Here is a 21,694-nt window from a genome sequence, read left to right as displayed (position 1 = left end):
AGCTTATGCCAAATTCAGCAGGGCCAAGTTAAATAATTTGTGCATCTTTGCCTATAAACAGCATTTTTGAATGAATTCTATATGTTCCTTCGCTGAGGCTTCTGAGCTGCATTTCTCCCTACAAGTGCAGCTCAAGGTCAAACTGCATATTATATTAGCCATGCATTTTTAACAATAAATGTACATTTTTTGAAAAGTGCGCTTAGCTCCGGCTACTTTCCTTTTTTCAGAAAAAAGCAGCTGCACGGAGCCCCAATTCAGATAGGAACTTTCCCCCATGCCATTTTCCTGCCCAGCTGCTATTAGCCCTCAAAAGTGCTATCTGCAGTCATGGGCAATTTCAGGGGACAATGAGCGTCATCAGACAGGGGATTTTCATGTTTCTCTACGTCACTATGGCCTCTTGCTGCTGTCCCACAATAGTGATGATCTCTTTACAGGGGGAGAGAAAGAGGAAGTAAACAAAGACCACATGGCCCATTCAGAGGCTGCTTTTCCTGCACACAGGAGATAGTGGCACATAACTTTTTTTCAAAAAGAAGCGGATTGAAAGGGGTGTATTTTGCAATGGAAAAATGAGTGGAAGGAGTGAGAGGTGTGCAGGAGGCGGCTGTCATCGTCTAAAGGACGCACAAACATCTATAAGTGGGCGGTAGCGAGCGTGCGATAAAACGCTCATCTGATGATGCTCATAGTAGGATGGGGTGATTATTTTGGTTAAAAATGGCAGAAGGAGGAAAAAGTTAACCACTGGCACACGCCCTGCCACCCTGATCAGGATCCAGGTGCCACACAGTGCTTTTACTGAAAGAAGGAAGTGCCCAGTGCAAAGCACAACTTAGAAAATTAGTGCTTAGAATAACATGTACTTTGGCCCTTAGCTTTGCACTGAGAAAATACCATGAGTGAGCTTCCACATTGCGACACCTAAATAACCTTTATCCCTGTATGCATCCACTGCCTCTGGGGAACACAACACCCATTCTTGTAGATAGAACAGATGTCTTCCTCCAAGGCAGAAAAAGGCAAATTAAATAAAAATGCCCCTGAAATCTAGTGGTGGCCATAATGGAAAGGCAGGAAATAATGCATCTACACTGCTGTAGGTAAGATCAAGAAAGATTCTGAGCATGGCTTACTGGTCATTTGACAATGCCATTGGCCTTCCTGCCTGAAAGGCCTAGATCAGACATAAAAAAGGCCAAACTGGATATGATGGGGGAAGACTTTGGAGGCTGTCTAAACTCACAGAAAGCCCCAGGGTGGGTGCACAGCGGTGCTGCATCAATTATACAACGCAACAGCCACCATGCACACACCCTGGGGCTTTTCAGCAAAGGTGCGGAGAAAGAAGTCGGGGACTTACCTTGACTTTTTTCTCTGGAGTGAGGTAAGTACGGTGCATCTGCTGTCTATACTCACTCCGGAGTCATGGCAGAGGTGCGGCTGGGTGGATGGCGAACCCTGATTGGTCCGTCCACCCGGGCAGAGAGCAAGGGGTGGGCCTGGTGAGCTTAATGACCACCAGAAAGCCCATGCTGCCTCTCTTCATGAAGACTACTCTTCATGCCACCCTGCACCAGCAATACCATGGGTTTTGGCGACAGAACAGTGCCAACTCAGCACTGTGACGACAGCCCCACACACTATATATTTGCCAGTGGTGTCTGGTGGCTCCAATTTTGATGGGGCTGTGAGCCAGTGTGGTGTAGTGGCTAAAGTGTTGGACTGGGAGTCAGGAGATCTGGGATCTAGTCCCCACTCAGCCATGGATGCTCACTGGGTGACTTTGGGCCAGTCACACACTCTCAGCCCAACCCAACTCACAGGGTTGTTGTTGTGAGGATAAAATGGAGAGGAGGAAGAGGATTATGTATGTCGCCTTGGGTTCCTTGGAGGAAAAAAGGCGGGATATAAATGCAATAATAAATATATTATTATTATTATTATTATTATTATTATTATTATTATTATTATTATTATTATTATATTTATATAATGCCAGAACACTGAAGGAGCTATGCAAGCTGCTGAATGTATCTCCCAGAGACGGGACAGTGCCTGTAGGGAGGTAAGATGCTGGATAGGGGAGGATTCAGCACTTCTCTTCTGCACACTCCTTTTGCTGTTCAGATGTTACGCACACACACACACACACACACACACAGCATGTCATGCTGTTGCTGTCAGCAACAACAGCTCTCTCCAGTGGCCTTCAGGAAGGCCTTAATAATTTACCTGTGTTTCTTTTCACTCCCTGAAGTCAAATGGCTGTTCACAAAACCAAAGGATGTTCCATTAAACATGAATGACACCCCAACGGCTCCTTTGTTGCCTGAGAGGAAAAACAAAACAAGAAGCAGAGATATCAAGAAATGGGACGTTATGTGGTAAGGTGGTAAAGTAAGGTTTGTTATGTGATAAGGTAATGCTGGGCATTTCAGCCTGGCAAATCTTTGATTTTAAGTCCTCCCCCTCCCCATGAAAGCAGTGGTGTGTGGGATGTGTGTATGGGGAATAAACTACTTCAACTCCAGGCAAGTGTAGGTTTGGGGACTGATCCGGGTCCCTCTAGTTTGAATGGAGAAGTTTCCACAGAAAACCGATTGCGCCATCTTACACTATTGGCATAGCACTAGATGGTATTTATGCTAATGCTGCATCAATTGAATAAGTGTAATGACAGGGCTGGATATATAGAGAAATTGCATGATAATAAGAATACTTTCCAATCAAAACAGCTTGTTGGCTCAATATTTGACTTGACTGAGATATTCAAGACACTGAGCTTCCCCCACCACCCCCATCGCAGTTCTGATTTGGATTAAAATTACTCCTATTTGTCTTTATTTGTATTATATTATCATTTACTTTGCTTGTAAAACTGATAAATCAAATACTGTACAAAAGATGCTTGGGCTCTGGTGCGCCTTCTAGGGCAGAGAATTCTACAGTTGAGAAGTAGTCACTGAAAATGCCTCTCTGCTTGTCTGTCAACCTTGAGAGAGTTTGATGGGACTGTCTGTTAAGCATATTTCACCCAAGCCTTACCCAGTCTGTTTGCAATTCCTGTCTTCACATTATCAATGCAGAGGTGACTTATGCGATTCTCATGTTCTGGCTTGGCCAGGACAACAATCCTTATATTCCAGAGAGTATGGATTGCTATCTAAATCAGGAAAACAGAAAACAAAACTAGCTGTCAGGTACTTCCACAGGGCTGAGCTATGATAAAGCCTAGATAGTTATTTGTGTTATGGCAAGCAGAGGTCAAGGTCATTACGATCCCATCATGGTAACTCTATATCCCTCTTATGCATTTATACCTTTGTAGGACACACAATGACATTTGTTGCGGTATTTTGAATAATGTGGAATAAAAAGCTGGAAATAACACTATGAAAGTGGTATATGAAAGTGTAACGTGCCCCAACTATTATCAGTGCCCTACACTGATCTAGCCTTACACTAAATCCACCTCATTTCAGGAACATGTCTCACAAGTACAAACTCTATTAAGATCTAATTGTGTACAGAACTACAGTACTGAATGGAAGCTGAGTTTTAAGATGTGCCCTGCTGCTCTATAGCAACTGGCACTGTACACACACTCTTATATGGAGCAGTATTTATAGTAACAGAATAGATTCAAGAGTACCACCACCCCACAATCCTGGAACTACATTTTACTGAATATTAGAGATGGATGGCATGAGCAACCTTGATCATTACCATTCTTTGTATATATCAAGCAAAATAATTTGGCCACATCCACTACACACAGTCTACCTGGTGTGCACTATATCTAACACCTTTCAGAATCAACATCTAAGCATGCAATCCTATACAGGTTTAAACAGAAAAAAAGTCCTACAACTCTCACCATTCCTTAATCAGCTGTTCTGGCTGAGGAATGCTGGGAGTTGTAGGAGGTTTTCCTGCCTATAAAAGCAGAGAATTGCACCCTAAATCTTATTCTTTCAACAACAACAAGAGTAAGCGTGTATGCAGTTTGGAGACTATGTATCACTGTTTGCACAGAACTGCTAATGAAATTTACTGTATTTCGTGGCACTTTAATAAGCATCAGTATGAAAACGAAGTCCTTACCACTTTGAAGCTGATACTGGTAATCTCCTGCAAGGATTGTCTTAAAATCTCTTGCCATTCTTTCTCTCCCAGGGAGTCCTCCTGTGTGCCGATCACATACATATCATGTGGAATGTAGTCAGCAGTGTCATCACGGGTCTTACCCTGCCCCTTGGAGAGGAACCAGGAGCTGATCTTCTTTGGTGGAGGAGCATCACCTGGACAAAAACAAAATGAACATTAGAAACTGCTATATACCAAAACACATCAACAATCCATCTAGCTAAGTTAGGGATGTCAGAGAAATCCACAATGCATTGAAATAAGTTTGGAATTCTATTCCACAGCAGACTAGCCTTTTCTGAGCCATGTGGATTCCCCAAACTTGCAGACCAGTTCTTTACTTTTTTTGGGGGGGGGGGGAATCTGCGTAAATTCGCATTTGCGCTAATGCGCATTCCTGCAAATGTGCACTTTTGACAGTGGAACAAAATTCTCAGGCATTCCTAAAAATAATCAAATTTCGTGAATGACAGGAAGATAGAACAAACGATGCCTCGCAATCCACAAAATGCAGACAGAGCAGGATAAGCAAAATTGATACATCCCCTATCTGTTTGGCACCTGCTCTCCAGGATTCCAGAAAGGGATCTTCCATGGTCCTACCTGGAGATGCCAGGGTGTTTCCCCCCACGCTCAGACTTCAAGGACATATATGCAGAGTGTCACTTGGTTACAGTGGAGGCTGGTGGCTCTGATGTCAGTAGGGCAGTGAATCTGCTCTGCACTTTAGAGTTCTGACTGGTTCTGACTGAAACCCAGAGCACATTCACCACCCCACTGACCTTGGAGCAACCAGCCTTCTCTGCTTGGATATGAACACAAACACATAACTTTCTGTGCCACATTCTATCTGCATTCCACCTGAAAAAAACCAGATTTCTGATGGACAGGTTGCTACTGCCTTTCCTGACAAGTACGTCCTTTAACAGATAAATGACAGGGGCGGGAACCTAGCAGCTTTTATATTATGATGGTGTACTGACAGGAAGCTGTATCTGCTGATTTTTTTCCTGTCATACAGCTGCTTAAAAATGAGATCTTCCCTCAGGAAAAAGGCCTACAAACCCAAGGTGAATTTGCCTATCTGACGATTCTCTTACACAGAGGAAGATGAAGGTATTATTTTCACATTAAATCTCTCTTGAAAGTAATGAAGCAGTATAACACTGAAGGTAGCTTGCAAACCCGAGATATGGTTACTTTTGATTGAAGCGGCACAAATATACTATAATGCACATGGAAGACTGACCCAGAGTTTATGTCTCCTCTCCCATCTTTCTCTTTCTCCATAGGCATCTGATTAGCTGGATTTCCACAACACAACAACCCATACTCAAGGTTGTCGGTTGTTACTGAACTATGTGTTATTGTTGAACTGTGGGTTGTTTTGTGTGAACCCAGCTGTTCTAACAAACCATTGCTTGTTAATCATGAACAATTCACAGTTCACAAAACAGCAAACGATGGGTTCTCTTCGTGGGTTGTTATTCATGATTAACAAACCATGGTTTGTTAGCTTGCCTGGATTCAATGACAACCCACACTCAACCCATATTCATCTTTGAGTATAGGTTCTTGTGTTGTGTGAACCCAGTCACTGAGATCAAAGTTGCAGCAATTTGGACAACAAAAACACAGAACTGAAATGTATACCCATGTTCCAAGTCCCAATGAAGATGGTGATCATGTCAGGCTCTGGCTGTTCAGAATGCTTATTCTTCATTTGTTGTAGAAGTTGGCAGAAGCCTTCTCTCTTCTGAAAATGGAGGAGCAAATGAAAAAGAAATGGGACGTATAAAACAATACACTTGATCTTGAGGCCACTTCAACCACTACATGGAGGCTGGAAAAACTGGCTCAGACTAGTTTTCCAGAGGCGCAGGCTAGAAAAATCGCACTTGCCTTCCTTCCCATGCAGATGCCAGGAAGGAAGGCAAGTGCAGGTGCAAGGTGCCTCATGGCTCCAAAGCACCTCCATAAAGACGGGGGCAGGGTCATGACTGATGCTTGGAGGCGCATTTCTTCCCAGTGCTAACTGAGCTGGGTGCCTCCTTCACACTCCACCCGCTGCCCCCACTTAGGCAGTGAATTGCGCAGAAGGGGCCTTACCGGGTGCTTGCAAACACTCCTGCAAGCGCTGGCCAAGGGCACAGATGGCTTTGCTCTTGCTTCTCGTTCCCTGCACAGAGAATGAGAAGCAGGAGTGAAGTGCACTTGGCTGGTCCTTGCAGGAGCTCTTGTGCTAAAGAGCAATATGCTAAGTAAGGTGATTGGGAGAGAACAAGGGCATTCCTCTCTCTGCCTCCTCCCCCAGTCCCTGGTAGCCTCCAGGCCTGGGGGCGGGGCTTAGGGAAAGTGGGGCTTAAGGAGGGGAGGGAGGGAGGGAGGCCAATTGAGAGAGCCCAAGCCTCCATGGGCTGGATGGGGAACTTCCACAGGCTGGTTTAGTCCCGTGGGTCAGAAGTTCCCCATCCTTGTTCTAGTCCTTCTTATGTAGACAGTTTTACTTCAGTTATGCTAAGACTGAAAGTTGTTCCAAGAATTTTTCTGCTCAAGACCAGAAGTGGTCCTCTGGCCTCTTAATTCTATAACAGTGAATATTACCTATTTCCTTGCACTTGTGCATACATGAACAGAGCAGTTACTGTGACTGTAGTATTTCTTTGTTCTATCTTATAGATTTACTTGTGTTTATGAGATGTTCCCTGAATATACCCCAGTCTTGTCTTCACCGAGCAAATGAGAAGCCTAAAAGCCTTGGTTTGGTTCTCTGTTCTGCAAAAGCGTACAGCTCATTTTCTTGCTTCCTGTTAGTCTGGGCTGATAGTTAGAGATGAAAAGGTTCTGATTCCCCCTTTCAGTCTTCTCTCTCAACTGCCCCAGCACTGGTCTCTCTTATGGAGCTTGTGTGTGTGTTGTTTTTACACTGTTGTTTTTTATGTTTTGGTGGTTTTAAATTTTGTATACTTTTAATGTTTATTGTTTTTAACTTTTGTAAACCGCCCAGAGAGCTTTGGCTATGGGGCGATATATAAATGCAATAAATAAATAAATAAATAAATAACATTTCAATTACTGATTTCCTCTCATAATTTTAATGGAAATTATGTTTTAATGGAAAATATTGCCATACGTTATGTTTGTTTTAATGGGAAATATTGCCATACGTAGCAATGCCTTCACTGTGCTAAAGGACTCTAGTGTGTGTGGAAGCACCAACAGAGGGGAATTTACCTTGGAGTCAGCAAATACATATTCTTTTTTCTGGGTTTTCTCTTTTTCAGTCTCCAGTGTAATCACCAGCTTGTTAGGGAACTTCTGAGATTTGATGAGCTGTAGGACTAAGCAGAGGCAAGAACTAAGCAGATGACACTGGTTTAAGGCAGTAGAAATGTTGAAGCCAAAAGAACCAAGTGCTGATCAATGTCTGTATACATGAAACTTAATAAGAATTGTAAACTCCTTCAGGTCTATGTTAGGCAAGATTGGAGTTTTTGTTTTTTCAAATGACAGCAAGTCAGGACTGAGCCCGAGGTGAAAACTTGTTGTGATTTTGAAGCCTCGCTGTTGCTGGAACAGTTTCTGCTCATTAAGCATTGGGACTGTCCAATGAGATGAAATCTTGAGAAAGATCTACGTCCAAAAACAGCTATGTGTCACTTTCCCTTTCCCTTACAGTGGTATGAGTTTGTAACAGCATTTATAGAAGTCAGCATTGGTTACTAGGAAAAGTGCTAATGTGGATAATATCCCCACAGAGATTCAGAGTTCCATGTTCTGGCTCATGAAGCAACACACATTTGAAAAGAAGAGAGAAGAACAGAAATGGCCTTCAGTTGACCACACTGCTAGCCCTACTATATTCCTTACCAATTTCTGATCAGTTCTTAAAGGACTATGTTCTGAAAGGTAGATTTCTGTGCCTAATTAAGGTCCATTACTGGCCTTGCACTTATTGTTTCCAATTTTGTAAGGAGACGGAATAAACAATTATAAATGAAATTGATTCCCAGGACAGACAAGGAGTACTTCTTCACACAGGGCATACTGATGCTATGGAAGTGGCTACCAAGGCAACACTTTTCCTTTTCTTTGGCTGCAAAATCTTGCCAATATCTATATTTTGGACTTTACCATTTCTTGACACATCCCCTTCTTTTTGTACCATATTGCCTGATGAAGAGTTCTGAAGAACTCAAAAGTTTTGTGGAACTTTGGTTGGACTTAATAAAGGTATCACTCAACTGGGGTTTAGATATTTTTTCCCTTATGTACTAGGGCAGCTATCCTTGTTTTTTAATCTTCCCTCAAGCTTTAGATATTGAAACAGGGAGAATAATATTATTATAGCATCCCCAGAACACAGCTTTCATATCACAGAGAAGATGATGGAAGGAAATCCTGCTAGATTTGGAGGACATGTTGGAAGAACATGTTGCCATTATATTAGAATCGGTGCGTGAGAGGACAGAAGTGAATCAGATCAGAATGAGAGGGAAGCAAAAAATAAGATATAATGAAGTGAGTGATGCAGAATGGAATGGAAATGTATGCTTTTGCAAAGAAACAAAGGAAGATTTAGACTAGAGAGGGAAAAATGAGGTTCATGGCTTTGGGGCAAAGATTACTGGATTGTAAACAGTTGTTGAGAAAACAAAAATACTGAGGGCAACTACAAAGGACATTTTCAGAAGTGACAGTGAGGACCAAACTAGATGAGATGGTGGAGATCTATCACTGGATTTCCTTTCTCTTTAAATGTTGGTGCTTGCAGAGGGGGGTTAACTTTTTACCCAATTAAAGCTGCCATTTGCCCTGTCAGAGAAAACCTAGAAGTACCTATATTTTTCCTAAGAAGGCAAATCACAATTTCAGGGGAGTGGGGTTTTTACTGGGGAAACAGTGCAGGAGGAAAGGGCTAAAATCCCCCTCCCAAGCACCATGGTCCTCTCCTGATCCAAATTGCCCCTCCACCACAATTGCTTTTTACCCAAACCGTAAAGAGATGGGAAATTTGATCACACATCTCCACAGTCTTGTCTACATTAGACCATAAAGCAGTTTTTCTCAACCTTGTGTTCTCAGCTCTCACCATCCACAGCCAGCATTCCCAATGCTTGGAGATGATGAGCATTAGAGTCTGACAACATCCAGGGACCCAACTTTGAGAAAGGCTGCCCAATAGGTGAATCATTTAAAAATAGACACCTCAGTGATCTTTAGTCTGACAGTGTACACTTTTCCCCCATACATCTATGCAGCCAAAATCTGAAGGAGTCCTGAAAAAACATAATTCCCCATACAGTTTACTCTGAGATCTCTGGAACATCACCAGAAATATTCAGTGAGTACCAATGGGATCAGCAGTCCACTCATCATTGATGAGTCCAGCATCTTACTTTTCTTGTGGGTATAGAACTTGTCTTCAGGGCCATCCTTAGCTTTCTTAATGATGAGTTTTCCCATCTCGACATCAACTTTAAGATGTATTTTGGGAGAAATCCCGAGAGAATCTGCTTTCACCTATGAGAGAAGGGAAACATTATTTCAAAGTGATTTTCCTGCCATTTTGGATATCACATAACTAACTCCCAGAGAGTAAACATTATATCATTACAAGCAGAAATGTCTGTTTCCAGCATGCAAATTTAGCTTATTTATTTACAAGTTTACAAAAATTAAAACCACAAAAACCATTCAAAATCTAAAACAACCAGCAGAAAAGCATAATATAAAATACAATATAAAAACACAACCAGGATAAAATCAAGAAGCAATGTAGAAATTAATACAGATTTAAAATACAAATTTAAAACAGCAAAGTTAAAATTAAGTTACTAGACTGTTAAAATGCTGAGAAAATAAAAAGGTCTTCACCTGGCATCTAAAGGAGTATAGTGTAGCTGTGGCACATGGATTCTTATTTATTTTTATTAGAAGAGAGCATAAGAATGCTGCTCTGGCACTTAGGGTGCTTCTCTCTAGCATGAGAAATACTTCTTAAACTATTGAAAAAAGGCAAATTCACCTCAAAGGTTACAGGAGGGATAAGTGAACGCCGATGGGTTGAGTCAGGCCCTTCAATCAACAGTTTTTTCACCTGTATAAAGGCAAGCACATAGATTTCTTATCTGGCAATTTTAAGCGTAAACCAGTTGAGGCTGGTGGCTCAGATGTCAGTGGGGCAGTAAATCTGCTCTGGGGTTCAGTTAGAACCAGTCGTAACTCTAAAGGAGCCCTCCAAGGTGCAAAGTCGGGCTTTGTGTACAAAGCATCTTGGATAGTTCCTTTAGATTTCTGACTGGTTCTTACTGATACATGGAGCAGATTCACTGCCCCAATGACATCGGAGCCACCAGCCTCCATTGCCTTAAACCAAAAGAGAAATTCAGATTTAGAGCATCGTTGTCATAATATGTAAACCAGCAAAGATAAATAATAAACACTCTAAATTAGGCACAGAGATTGCCCATGGTGGATGAAATTGTGGAGAAATGGAAAGATTTATTTTTTCAAGCTCCTTCTTCAACTCTAGCTTGGCGTTATCTGAAGGTCACTTCATATGTAATGGAGCACCAAATGCACTTCCACGTAGGATGGAGCTAGGGCCACAGAATTTTAATATCAAAACTTTAAAGCAACACTAAGGGCACAATCCTATGTGATGCCTTCCGAGTTCGCAGCTTCCATCTATCCTATGCCCTGCCAGCAAGAGCCAGGCAGGGCGAGAGGAAGCAGGAGCGATGTCACCTCCGTTCCTCCATTTAACGTACAAAAGCAGCTAGATGGGCCTCTCAGCCCATCTACCGTATTTCTTCGATTCTAAGACGCACTTTTCCCCCTAAATAAACAGCTCTAAAAATGGACTGCGTCTTAGAATCGATGGCGTCTTAGAATCGAAGCAATACGGTAAGAGGAAAAGAGGAAGCTCCTGCAGCAGCCTCGAGCCATGCGAGCGAGGAGGAGCTGGTTGAGTAAGCGCCTGGTTTTTTGTTAGGCAAATTTATTCGTAAGTCCCATCGATTTCCATGGGACTTACTCGCGTGTCGTCGTCCCCTGGTGCACAGACAAGTAAAGAGCGGGACTGGAGAGTTAAGTTTACTCTTTGTTTCAACGCCCCCCCTTCTTCCCGCGCAAACGGCAGTTTCTTCTCTCACAGAGGGAAAAAAGAAAAGGATACAACCATTAGAAGAAAGCGCGGGGGGGGGGAGGAGGTTGGCTGGGCGGTGAGAGAAGTATTTCTTTGATTCTAAGATGCCCTTTTTCCCCAAATAAACATCTCTAAAAATGGGGTGCATCTTAGAATCGATGGCGTCTTAGAATCAAAGAAATTCGGTATCTGACTTACCTTTTGTAGAGTGGGGAGAGGTAACAGTATTCTGCATATCCCGGCCTCTCTTCTCCCCTCCCATCAGCACACCCCTCCTTTTCTCCCTCCCCAACGTCTCCTACAAGGTTCCAGATCCACAATTGGACCTCTTCCTCCTTGCTCGTAGCTCTGTCTGCAGCATCCTATGGCGTCCCAGATGCTGTATAGGGGCCACAGAACTGCTCTCTAAAACCAATATTCACATGTTCCAAATCAAAATTAAAGAGATAAGAACATAAGAAGAGCCATGATGGATCAGATCAAGGATCCATCTAGTCCAATATTCTGTTCACACAGTGGCCAACCAACTGCCTATGAGCAACAGAACCCTCCCATCCATGTTCCCCAGTAACTGGTGTACACAGGCATACTGCCTCTGATACTGGAGGTAGCATATAGCCATCAGGACTAATAGCCATTGATAGCCTTCTCCTCCATAAAAGATATGTTTTAACTCTCTTCTGAAAAGTTGAGAGTGACAGATTTGCTCATCTTTAGTGGGGACCGATCTTAGCTCTGAAGGGAGAGCATTTCATAATTTGGGAGTGATGTAGGAGAAAGATCCTCCAGGCATGCCCCAAAACCGGGCCTCTGCAAGTGAGAGGGTGTCCTCAAACAGGCCTCTCCTGCCAATATTAATAAGCGGACAGGTTTGTAATGAGACATGGCCCCATCACAGAAAGAGCTCCTAAGGAACAAACCAGTTTTGAAAAGATAAACTTGGGAATTGTTAGAAAAGAAGAAGCCTAGAAGTGGAGGCACATTATAAGAGCTCACTCCCTGACTAGCACAGGAAAGGAGAAATGGTAACTTTTAGTAAATTTTACAGCAAATCTTTTGTATTCCCCCCTGCCCCCATGGCAGCCACCCCCAACTCCTTCAATAAATGAATGAAATGGAGATGTAGCAATGAAAGACTGGCATGTAAAGCCACTCAAAACAGAGAGAATAAAGTAGGCCTATCAATGTCACCGTACCTTGTCTTCAATGGAACCCAGCAAGCCTGCTAACTGGACCAGTTTTGTACGGGTGGCTTCACAAGATGGCTAGTAAGGATCACAGAGAAAATGAAGAGCGCAAGTGTCAATGAAACAGTGGAAATTCTGAATTATGCTGCATGCATGGATGCCAGAAAGGATAGTCTGTACTAGAACACCTTATATTATCTCAGCCAGCTAGCTAGCTGAAATCTGAAACATGATGGCTCAGAATTTAACTGAACTTGCTGAAGAGTTAACATTGAAAACAACATATTTCAAACTTGGTGCCCCGGTGAGAGGAGGCTGGCAAGTGACGAAAAGGAAGTGTTGTAATTATGGGTCTAGAGCTGAACCACGCAGGGAAAATGGTGCCATTTATAGAGGCACAGGCAGGACTTTCCAAGGCTTCAGGCAGAAGAAACACCTGATTCATGAGGGCTGATGGAAGGAAAGACTTGCCAGTGGAACACAGAAAGAGGTGAATTCATTGGAGGCTGGTGGCTCTGCTGTCAGTGGCGCAGTGAATCTGCCCTGGATCTCAATCAGAACCAGTCAGAACTCAAAAGGAGCTATCTGAAGTCCTCTGCATCTTCTGCCCCTTGGATAGCTCCTTTAGAGTTCTGGGTGAAATCTGGAGCAGATTCTCCATCCCACTGACAGCAGAGTCACCAGCCTTCGCTGGGTAAATTTATGAACTAGCTCACTACTATCCATACTGATTGGCAATGGCTCTCCAGAGTTTCAGGCAGGGGTCTTTCTCAGCCATACGTGAAGGTGCCAGGAATTGAACCTGGTACCTTCTCCATGCAACGCAGTTCCTCTACCACTAAGCTATGGCCCCTCCCCTTAAGGAAGGGGAGTTGAACCTCTTTCAGTCTGAGGGAGATTCATTTTCAGAGAAGCTATCTGGGGCTACATTCCAGTGGTGGGAGGGGCTAAAGCAAAAGGGGCGGGGCCAAAATCCCAAAATCCCCCCCCCCCGGCCACAAAACCCAACATCAGCATATTTTCACTTAAAGCTCTTACTGCCAGTAACTAAGAGCTCCATTACACCAGCGATTTAGTGCACTCTCGCCATGCCTGGTGTGCACATTTGCAGCCTGGCACTCACATGACGTCGTGCCTGTTCTGCTGAAACCCCACCTCTTCCCCAGCCTTTTCCATCTTTTCCTAGAACGCCTAAAGTCTGGATTATTTTCCCTAGGGGCATGTGCTATGACCAGAGCCTTGCTGTTGACTTGAATGGGTTGCATCAGGTCCTGGCAGGGAAAAACAATCTCTCCCAGCAGCCAGCTCCAAGCCTCAATATAAACCCCAAACCTTGCATCCCAGGCTCGAAAGCATTGTTTAAAATTGTACAACACCCAAATCCCTGCAGAGACAGGATCGTACTCCTTCGATGCCCCCAAAGAGCCAGACTAAAGGGTCATTCCATTTTTGTTGGGCGGAAAGGTGGTCTGGTTGAAGCACTCATCTGACAGGACCTGTCTTGTTAAAGTGGGGGAAGGAGCAACCAATGAAATGGAGGGAGAAAGAGAAGGGGCGGGGTGGAGTAGGAGAGCAAACAAGCGAAAGGGCATCAGAGGTAAAAAACATGGAGACAAAGCCAGGGGGTGGGGATTACATGTGATGGAGCCCTAATGGTGTGGACATCTGGAGAACCCTGGAGGACTAAAATGGGATCCCAGGGTGTGAATTTGATCCCAGGCCCACGGTTCTGCCTGTCTGCTTAAAGGGGTGATGAGAAACTGCAGAGGCGATGAGAAATGCAATACTCAGAGATGTAGCCAAAAACCTGTAGTACTGGTTCACTGACAAAAATCTTAAAGAATGAACCTCATAAACAGAGGGAAAAGCAAAAGCAAATGGTGGTTTGGCCGGTTGGTTGACATTGTTACATAGTTCACCCTATGCTCCACACACTGGAGTCAAGAGACAAGTCAGAAAGAGCAAAGATGCTAACTAAATCAGTAAATTCCACTAGACTTCTCTGAGCAACCAGCAGCAACCAACCTACCTGAGAATGTCGATGGATACCAGGGGGCAACTGCTGCTCAAACACCATCTGTAGGGACTCCAGAGAAGGAAGAGTCCGCAAGACCTCACTGAAAAGGCAAAGGGGCGAATAAGGGATTTGTGGTTATGAGAAGCCAACCTGTAGTGTTAGATCCAGGGTGCAGAACCAGTTCAATACCACATGTGATACCAGTTTAGGAGTTGGGGATGGACGCACGTAGAGGCATGCACATCCCAGGGACGCTGATACAGATGGCTCTTTCCTCACTGGGAGCAGCAAAGACTAATCTATAGAAGGATCCCTCAAGGAGGGAGTGGAGAGCCTTCTCCCCAGCTTGTCCCCAGCAATCCTGGGGATCAGCATCACTGGGGAAAGGAATTTGGTGGCAATGTGAGGGGTCAGGGCTCCCTGGCAGGCTGCAGTTAAGACCTGGGGAGGCGCATGTGTCCCCTGGGCTGCACCCTTGTGCCAGATGGACATGCTGTTGCTAACCAGCCAAAAGGAAGTTATGTTGCACTGTGTTTTTACATCCTAGCTGCAAAGGGCGGTCTTTAGAAACAGGCATTTAATTGATTGATTGCATTTCTATACCACCCAATAGCCAAAGCTCTCTGGGCGGCTCACATTTAGATCTAGGCTGGGTCATTAAGAAAGGAGTACTGAAAATGCACACCTTCTGCACTGAATGTCTTGCGGGGATGGAGTTTCAGAAGCAGTTACGAGAGAGAGATTAGACCAGTCTTCCCTAAACTGGGGCCTTCTGGATGGACTATGACTTTGGCCCTTTCTACACCTACCTTTCCCCCCAGGATCATCCCTGTGCATCCAAATGATGTACAGGGGATCCTGGGAGCAGGCAGGGAGGATCCCTCCATTTTCCTGGGATAAGCAAGATCTTGGTTATCTTGGTTTTACCTGCGGTCCTGGGATGATCCCAAGGACCACAGGTAGTGTGGGTGCCTGTCCCAGCTTCTTCCCTCCTCCCTGTGAGTAACGAGAGTCAGGAGAGGGAAGGAGACAGGCTGGGGGGAGTCCAGGGACATCGAGAGGAGTGCGTGGTCAGGGCTTTTTGTTTCGTTTTTGTTTTACTTACTTTTTTGCTGAAGCGCAAGTGTGCTCCAGCTTGGTTTTTTGTTTTTTGTTTAAACGGTGGGTGCAGCAGCCCTCTTCCCTTCTGGCACTTCTGTTTAGATGCCCAGGGACAACCCCAGAAGCAGATAAGTCTGGGATCATCCCCTCTCCCTCCTCGAAGGCCCTTAGGTATAGAAAGGGCCTTTCATGATGCCCAGCCAGCATGGCCATGATGGCTGTTGTAGTCCAATAAAAACATAAGAAGAGCCACGCTTGGTCAAACCAAAAGTCCATCTAGTCCAGCATTCTGTTCAGCTGCCCACAGGAAACTCACAAGCAGGATATGAGTGCAACAGCACCTTGCATTTGAAGGACACCAGGTTAAGGAAGGTTGGCTTAGGCTGAACTTAATTTCCATGGGGGTGCATAAGGGAAAAGCCACACCTTGTGACAGCCACATCCTGCATCAAAGGGAGCTTAATCCTCTCTATAAAATGGTCAGAGTAGAATCTCACTAAAAAGCACGGGTCTGGCAGATCAAGGCCTTACATATAGAATCCCCAAATTAACTCCACATTGAAATGTGCCTCCAGACCAGGGATGTATGAGAAATTCATCTCAGTTCTTTTTTCCCCATCAGGATTTAGTCAGCTCACACCTTCCACACTGAACATGGACCTGGACACAATCTGTATATTCCTAAACCTAAAATGTGACTCATGGACCCCACCCCCCCAAAATGAAACAATTTCGTACTTTTGAAAAATGTGCACAGATATCCTTTAATCCATAGGAGAGGAATGCATACAATTGCAAAGGTGTGCATGGCTGATGTTGTCATATGGAAAAATATGCGCAAAAATACGCATGGATTTTCATGCAAAAAGAGAAAAACAGATCTCGCAATCTGATACAGACTGGAGTCAGAACGAGCTTTGAGTTGGGATTTGGAGAGCTTTGGAGAGCAAAAGGGTTGCTGATGCGCATTTACCTGAGGAGTCCTTTGCAGAGCGCTGCCAGGAGTTTCTTTAGCTGAGGGAGATTCCAAGAACCTAGCTGTACTGTTTCAAGGTCATTCGTGATATGAACTCGCAAATAATCCTGAATGAGTTTGAGGTGCTCTTCTGGAATACTGTGAAATAAAGAAACAGTTTGGAAGATCTTAAACTGCAACAAACGTAGCAAAACGTTCCTGGCGAATGGTAATTAGTAAGATGATGGATACGGTATTTTAAGCCGGCTAGTTGGTCTAAATGACCTCGCAAGGATACCCCCAACCCTAGTGAGTCTGTTGTTGTGAAAAGAGACTGTTAGAATGGGCCAAATTGGTTGGGCAAGTTCAGCTTGGCAGATTCCTTACTGTTATGGAGATTAGCTGAGTGGTGGCTGTCCTCAGAGATAGCCAGATGTAGACAATCAGTGTTAGCCCGTTGCAACAAAGGCAAAGGATCTTATGGCACCTTAAAGACTACCACATTTACACTGGCATAAGCTTTCATGGACACTGTCCCCTTTTTACTCACCTTCCTAAGGAATGTGTTAATTCAAAGTTCTATGAGAACAATAACAGCAAGTTAAAATTGTAATTTGGGTGGCAGAGAGCAGACTGTGCTCTTTTCAGGAAATCCTATAGCACTACGGGCTCCCCATGGCATCTGACGTGGAACGGGAGTCCACTGGGGGTGTTAATGCTGAGAACCCTTATCTTAAGCTCAGCCTGTACATATGTGTACAGAATCCCTATATCACAGAAAGTCTCCAGTGACCTCCTTCTAAGTTAACTGAATCCTGGGTAAATGGTACAACCCCTGAAACTTCTTACTGCCTGTACACCCCCCCCCCCAATATAATGTCTGACATACTTTTAGGCAGAAAATGAAGGTGAGGGAGAGAAGCTGGGGAGACAATTGTGGCAGAATGAGTCCTCTATGCTGTTGCCTATCCTTCGAAGCTTGAGAGTTTTTCTAACGAAGAAGATGTTGGTGGAAAATACATGCCTATCTACATGCCGTTTGTAATCATACACAGTATCTGTGTAGTGCTTTTAGAGTGTTCAGAGTGCTTTGCATATTTTGTAAGGCATTACAAAGTATAATAAGACCAATTATTGTTATTCTGGTTTTGCAGATGGGGCTGGATGTTAAAAGTGGCTTGTCTAAGGCCACCTCGCAAGTTCATGGTGGTGGAGACAAGGGTCAAAGCAGGGACATCCTGATTTGCAGCTCAGTCTCGCACAGCCTGAGCCTATGCTGGTTTACGCAGAAGTAAGTTCTAATGAGTTCAATGGGACTTACTCCCAAGTAAGTACACATAAGATCGTACCCTTAGCCATGTTGCTACACCAGCTATCTTTTGGAGTATTCTTGTTCACTAGCGTGTTATGTCTGAGTAACTCCTTATAGAAGGGGAAGGAAGGCCTCCTTCCTGTGTGCAACCCACACATAACCAACCCTCCTAACCCTTTCCTCAGAGGACTGCCAAGCAGCGTTTGTATGTGCTATCTACAAGATGATCTTGTGCCCCACCCTCTTATCAGGTGGAACGGATGTTCTGATTACTGTGCTTGTAATATGATCACTAGGGTTCCTGGGCTCTTGTACATTTTAGATATGAAAACAGAGAGAATTTCACCAGCTGCAACTTCCCCAGTCTCTGCAACACTATGATTGGAAAAGATGCACCTAGCACAAGTTTGTCCTCTAAGCCATTGCACAGGATCTCATTTGCAGGCTTTATTCAAGATGGCTGTGATAAGTGATATGGTAAAGTGGGACGCTAGACTTTTGTGTTTCTGTTTCCACTTCCAGAGATAAATAAATTGCTAGACCTCACCTGCCGGTATCTTGGTGCTGTAAGCGCTGGAGCAATATCTCAGAAAGGGATGGTTTGCTGACTTCTGCCACCTGTGCATGTTCATTTGGGCAAAGATCGTCTTTTGCCTCACTTACCAGAGGCAGCACTGAAATACTGCGTGGAGGTAATGTAGGTGGCACATGATCTGTCACAAAAGTAAAGGAAAGATCATGATCCAGGCGCTCTCTTTACATGCTGTTTTTTAACTGTTTAAATTTCTGTGTTTTTTAGAGTGGTAAATGCTGCACTCTATGTAGTGATTAGAATTTTGGGCTAGGACTAAGGAGGCCCACGTTTAAATCCCCATTCAGCCAGGAAACTCACAGGATGACCTTGATCCGGTTACTGTCTCTCAGCCTAAACTACCTCCTGTTCTTCTTGGTCGGACAATTGTTTTGCCTAGGGGGAAGTTTCCAAGAGATTAGACTCTCTTCAGGCAGAAGAGACGTTTGCTGCTTAATAAAAGCTTTGAGGATTACCTGGCAGGCCTCCTCATTTGTCTCCCATCGAAAGCAGGAGCTTTCTGAGAAACACGACAGGTGTGACACAAACTGTAAATTAATATTTCCATTCTTTAGTTAAGGTGTCCACCAATGGCTTCATAAGCAATTTCTTCAAGGGATATGCTGAATTCCAAGTTAAAAGGGAAGAGATTTAAATACCCTCAAAACTACTTGTGGAGTTTCTGGCAACAAAAACACCATGTTCCATTGTGTCACTAAATGGCTAAATTATCCAGGCCACAAACTTTCTGCTACAGCCACAATCAAAGTTGAAGTGGCTGGCACTATCCATTTTGTCCTTTGGATTACAATGGTTAAACAGCTCCTCCAGTTATATTTTCAACCTTGATGATCATAGTGCATGATGAGGTTTTGAGTCCCATCTACAGCATCAATGTGTTAGGAAGTATTTTTATTGGTATTGTTATTTTAAACAGGAAAGGAAAGGAACCTCTCCTGCAAGCACTGAGTCATTACTGACTCTTGGAGGGACGTCAGCTTTCGCTGACGTTTTCTTGGCAGGCCTTATAGCGGGGTGGTTTGCCATTGCCTTCCCTGGCCATTATTACCTTCCCCCCAGCTAACTGGGTACTCATTTTACCGACCTCGGGAGGATGGAAGGCTGAGTAGACCCAAGCCAGCTGCCTGAAACCAGCTTCCGCTGGGATCGAACTTAGGCCGTGGGGAGAGTTTCAGCTGCAGAAACTGCTACTTTACTGCTCTGCACCACACGAGGCACATCTTTTTATCATTTGATATTTTATTGCTTACTACTCTGGAATCTGTTCAGATGTGGAGCCGTATATAAATGCTGTGAATAAATAAATAAATAACAACAACAAATTAAACAATTAAAGGGAGAGACTCCATAGTTTGCCCATATTGTTCTCCATGTCCTGGGAGATCACCTGAGGAAGACCTACTTAAGAGTACCTTCCTTCACAGAAATAGGAGTGTGGGAAGCCAGATCTCAGATGGCCTTTGTGGAACCACCCTCTCTTTAGAACACACTCCTCATGGAGTTGCATTTAGCAGGCAATCTTGCAAGCCTCTCAATGCTGAGTTACAATCTTCCTCTTCTGAAAGACTTGAAGGCTGTAGAATTAGCTAGAATTGTATACTGAAGTTTTATCTCTTTGGGTTTTTTTTTAAACAAAGAGATAAAACTTCAGTACACAATTCAGTATATTTGGTATTCTATTGCTTTAAGTGTTTTGTATTTTTAATTCTGCAAACGATTGCAAGCAGAGTCTACGTGCTGAGTGAATGATGTCAAAATAAATAAATATGAAAGGCATTGTAGATGAAACAAAATAAAGCTGCAAATGACATTGCTGTGGATGTACTGAACTAAAGGTGCTATTGTCACAGAGGATAAAAAGTGCACTGCCAGAGAACGTTAACATCCATTAACATCGGGTATCAGTTTGGTAATGTGAGTAGGCCAAGAGGGAAATCAGTACACAGTATTGTAATTAAAAAGTAAAACTGAAAATATGTTAAAGGTAAATTGGAGTTCACATGGCATTTAAATGTAAAACAAAGAAAATACTTCTAAAACTAGGAACATAGGAAGCTGCCTTCTACTGAGTCAGACCATTGGTCCATCTAGCCCAATATTGTCAGCACTGAGTGGCAGCAACTCTCCAGGTTTTCAGGCAGGAATCTTTCCTTGCTCTACCTGGAGAAGCCAGAAATCGAACCTGGGACCTTCTGCATGCAAAGCAGGTGCTCTGTCACATTGAGTTATGGCCCCTCCCTGCAGAAAGCATAGACTGATTCTTGTTATTTTTGAATGTTAACAGGGGCCCAATCTACACCAAGCATAATATTGCACTATGAAAGTGGTATATAAAAGGCCGGAGCCACACCAAGCAGGATATGGCACTATGAAAGTGGTATATGGTATGTTTCAATGGGCTCCAACAGTTGTCAGTGCACTTCAATACCGCTATAAAGCAGTAGCATGGGGCTCCTGTCTTTTATATACCGCTTTCATTGTGAAACATCCTGCTTGGTATAGATTAGGCCAGGGAAATGTCTGAGGGTATAGTGCTAGGAGGCTAATAAAACCTTGCTTGGTCCTGGAGTACCCCATACACATGAATGACTTAGTACTCGTGGATCTACCAGGTGAGATATGGCTTGCAGTCTACTCACCATACATGGTTGATCAGCTGTGTTTCACTTGCTGTGTGAGATGTATAGAAAAGGGTAAAGGCTAAACACTTATAATTTCTTCTTCAGCTGATCAGGTCCAGAGAAGTTATTAATTTTTATGTCCAGCAACCTGGCAACCTAGGGACTAATTAGGAACAACACAAGCTTCTGTGTTTTGGATTTCTTACCCATATCCTCTTCCAGTTCATCTGTTGTTTCTTCTTCTTCATGCTGGACTGGGAATTTAAGGCTTCGTACCAGCCCCATATTTTCTTTCTTGTAAAACCCAATTAGTTCTTCCAAATTGTTGAAATACTGCACTGGAACACCCTCGGAAGCCTGAAAACACCACATCAAAGCACCAGCGTCAGATGTTGCTGGGGAGCATCCCCGCCATAGAAAAAAGAACATTTATGAATAGACCAAAAACCAAAGAAAACTCCTTAAACACAGTCGACAAAAAAGCGTCACCCTTTTTCATCTTTTTTTATTTAAGCCTTTGACACCAGTCTTTACTCCCATACTGCTGCAATGAGTATTTACTAAGTATATACTAACCACTTAGGGATTTTATTATATTTAGTGGTAT

The 21,694-nt window shown here is 43.7% G+C and overlaps 1 protein-coding gene across 1 annotated transcript in view; it reads right to left on the bottom strand.

The window, feature by feature from the left end:
• Positions 1-21,694, bottom strand: part of INPP5D (inositol polyphosphate-5-phosphatase D) — an 84,590-nt gene that overhangs the window by 29,609 nt on the left and 33,287 nt on the right. Inside the window, exons 3-14 of the mRNA XM_063132395.1 lie at positions 21,294-21,444; positions 18,422-18,587; positions 16,581-16,721; positions 14,519-14,606; positions 12,499-12,567; positions 10,181-10,252; positions 9,552-9,675; positions 7,387-7,493; positions 5,806-5,908; positions 4,111-4,307; positions 3,052-3,169; positions 2,239-2,335 (exon numbers count right to left, since the gene is read on the bottom strand). Coding sequence (XP_062988465.1) covers positions 2,239-2,335; positions 3,052-3,169; positions 4,111-4,307; positions 5,806-5,908; positions 7,387-7,493; positions 9,552-9,675; positions 10,181-10,252; positions 12,499-12,567; positions 14,519-14,606; positions 16,581-16,721; positions 18,422-18,587; positions 21,294-21,444 — 1,433 coding nt within the window. The remainder of the gene's footprint in view (positions 1-2,238; positions 2,336-3,051; positions 3,170-4,110; positions 4,308-5,805; positions 5,909-7,386; positions 7,494-9,551; positions 9,676-10,180; positions 10,253-12,498; positions 12,568-14,518; positions 14,607-16,580; positions 16,722-18,421; positions 18,588-21,293; positions 21,445-21,694) is intronic.

Source organism: Elgaria multicarinata, chromosome 8 (assembly GCF_023053635.1).
Source record: "Elgaria multicarinata webbii isolate HBS135686 ecotype San Diego chromosome 8, rElgMul1.1.pri, whole genome shotgun sequence".
Lineage (NCBI taxonomy): Eukaryota > Metazoa > Chordata > Lepidosauria > Squamata > Anguidae > Elgaria > Elgaria multicarinata.
Note: the sequence above shows the minus strand (reverse complement) of the source record. Positions and strands in the feature narration are given on the sequence as shown.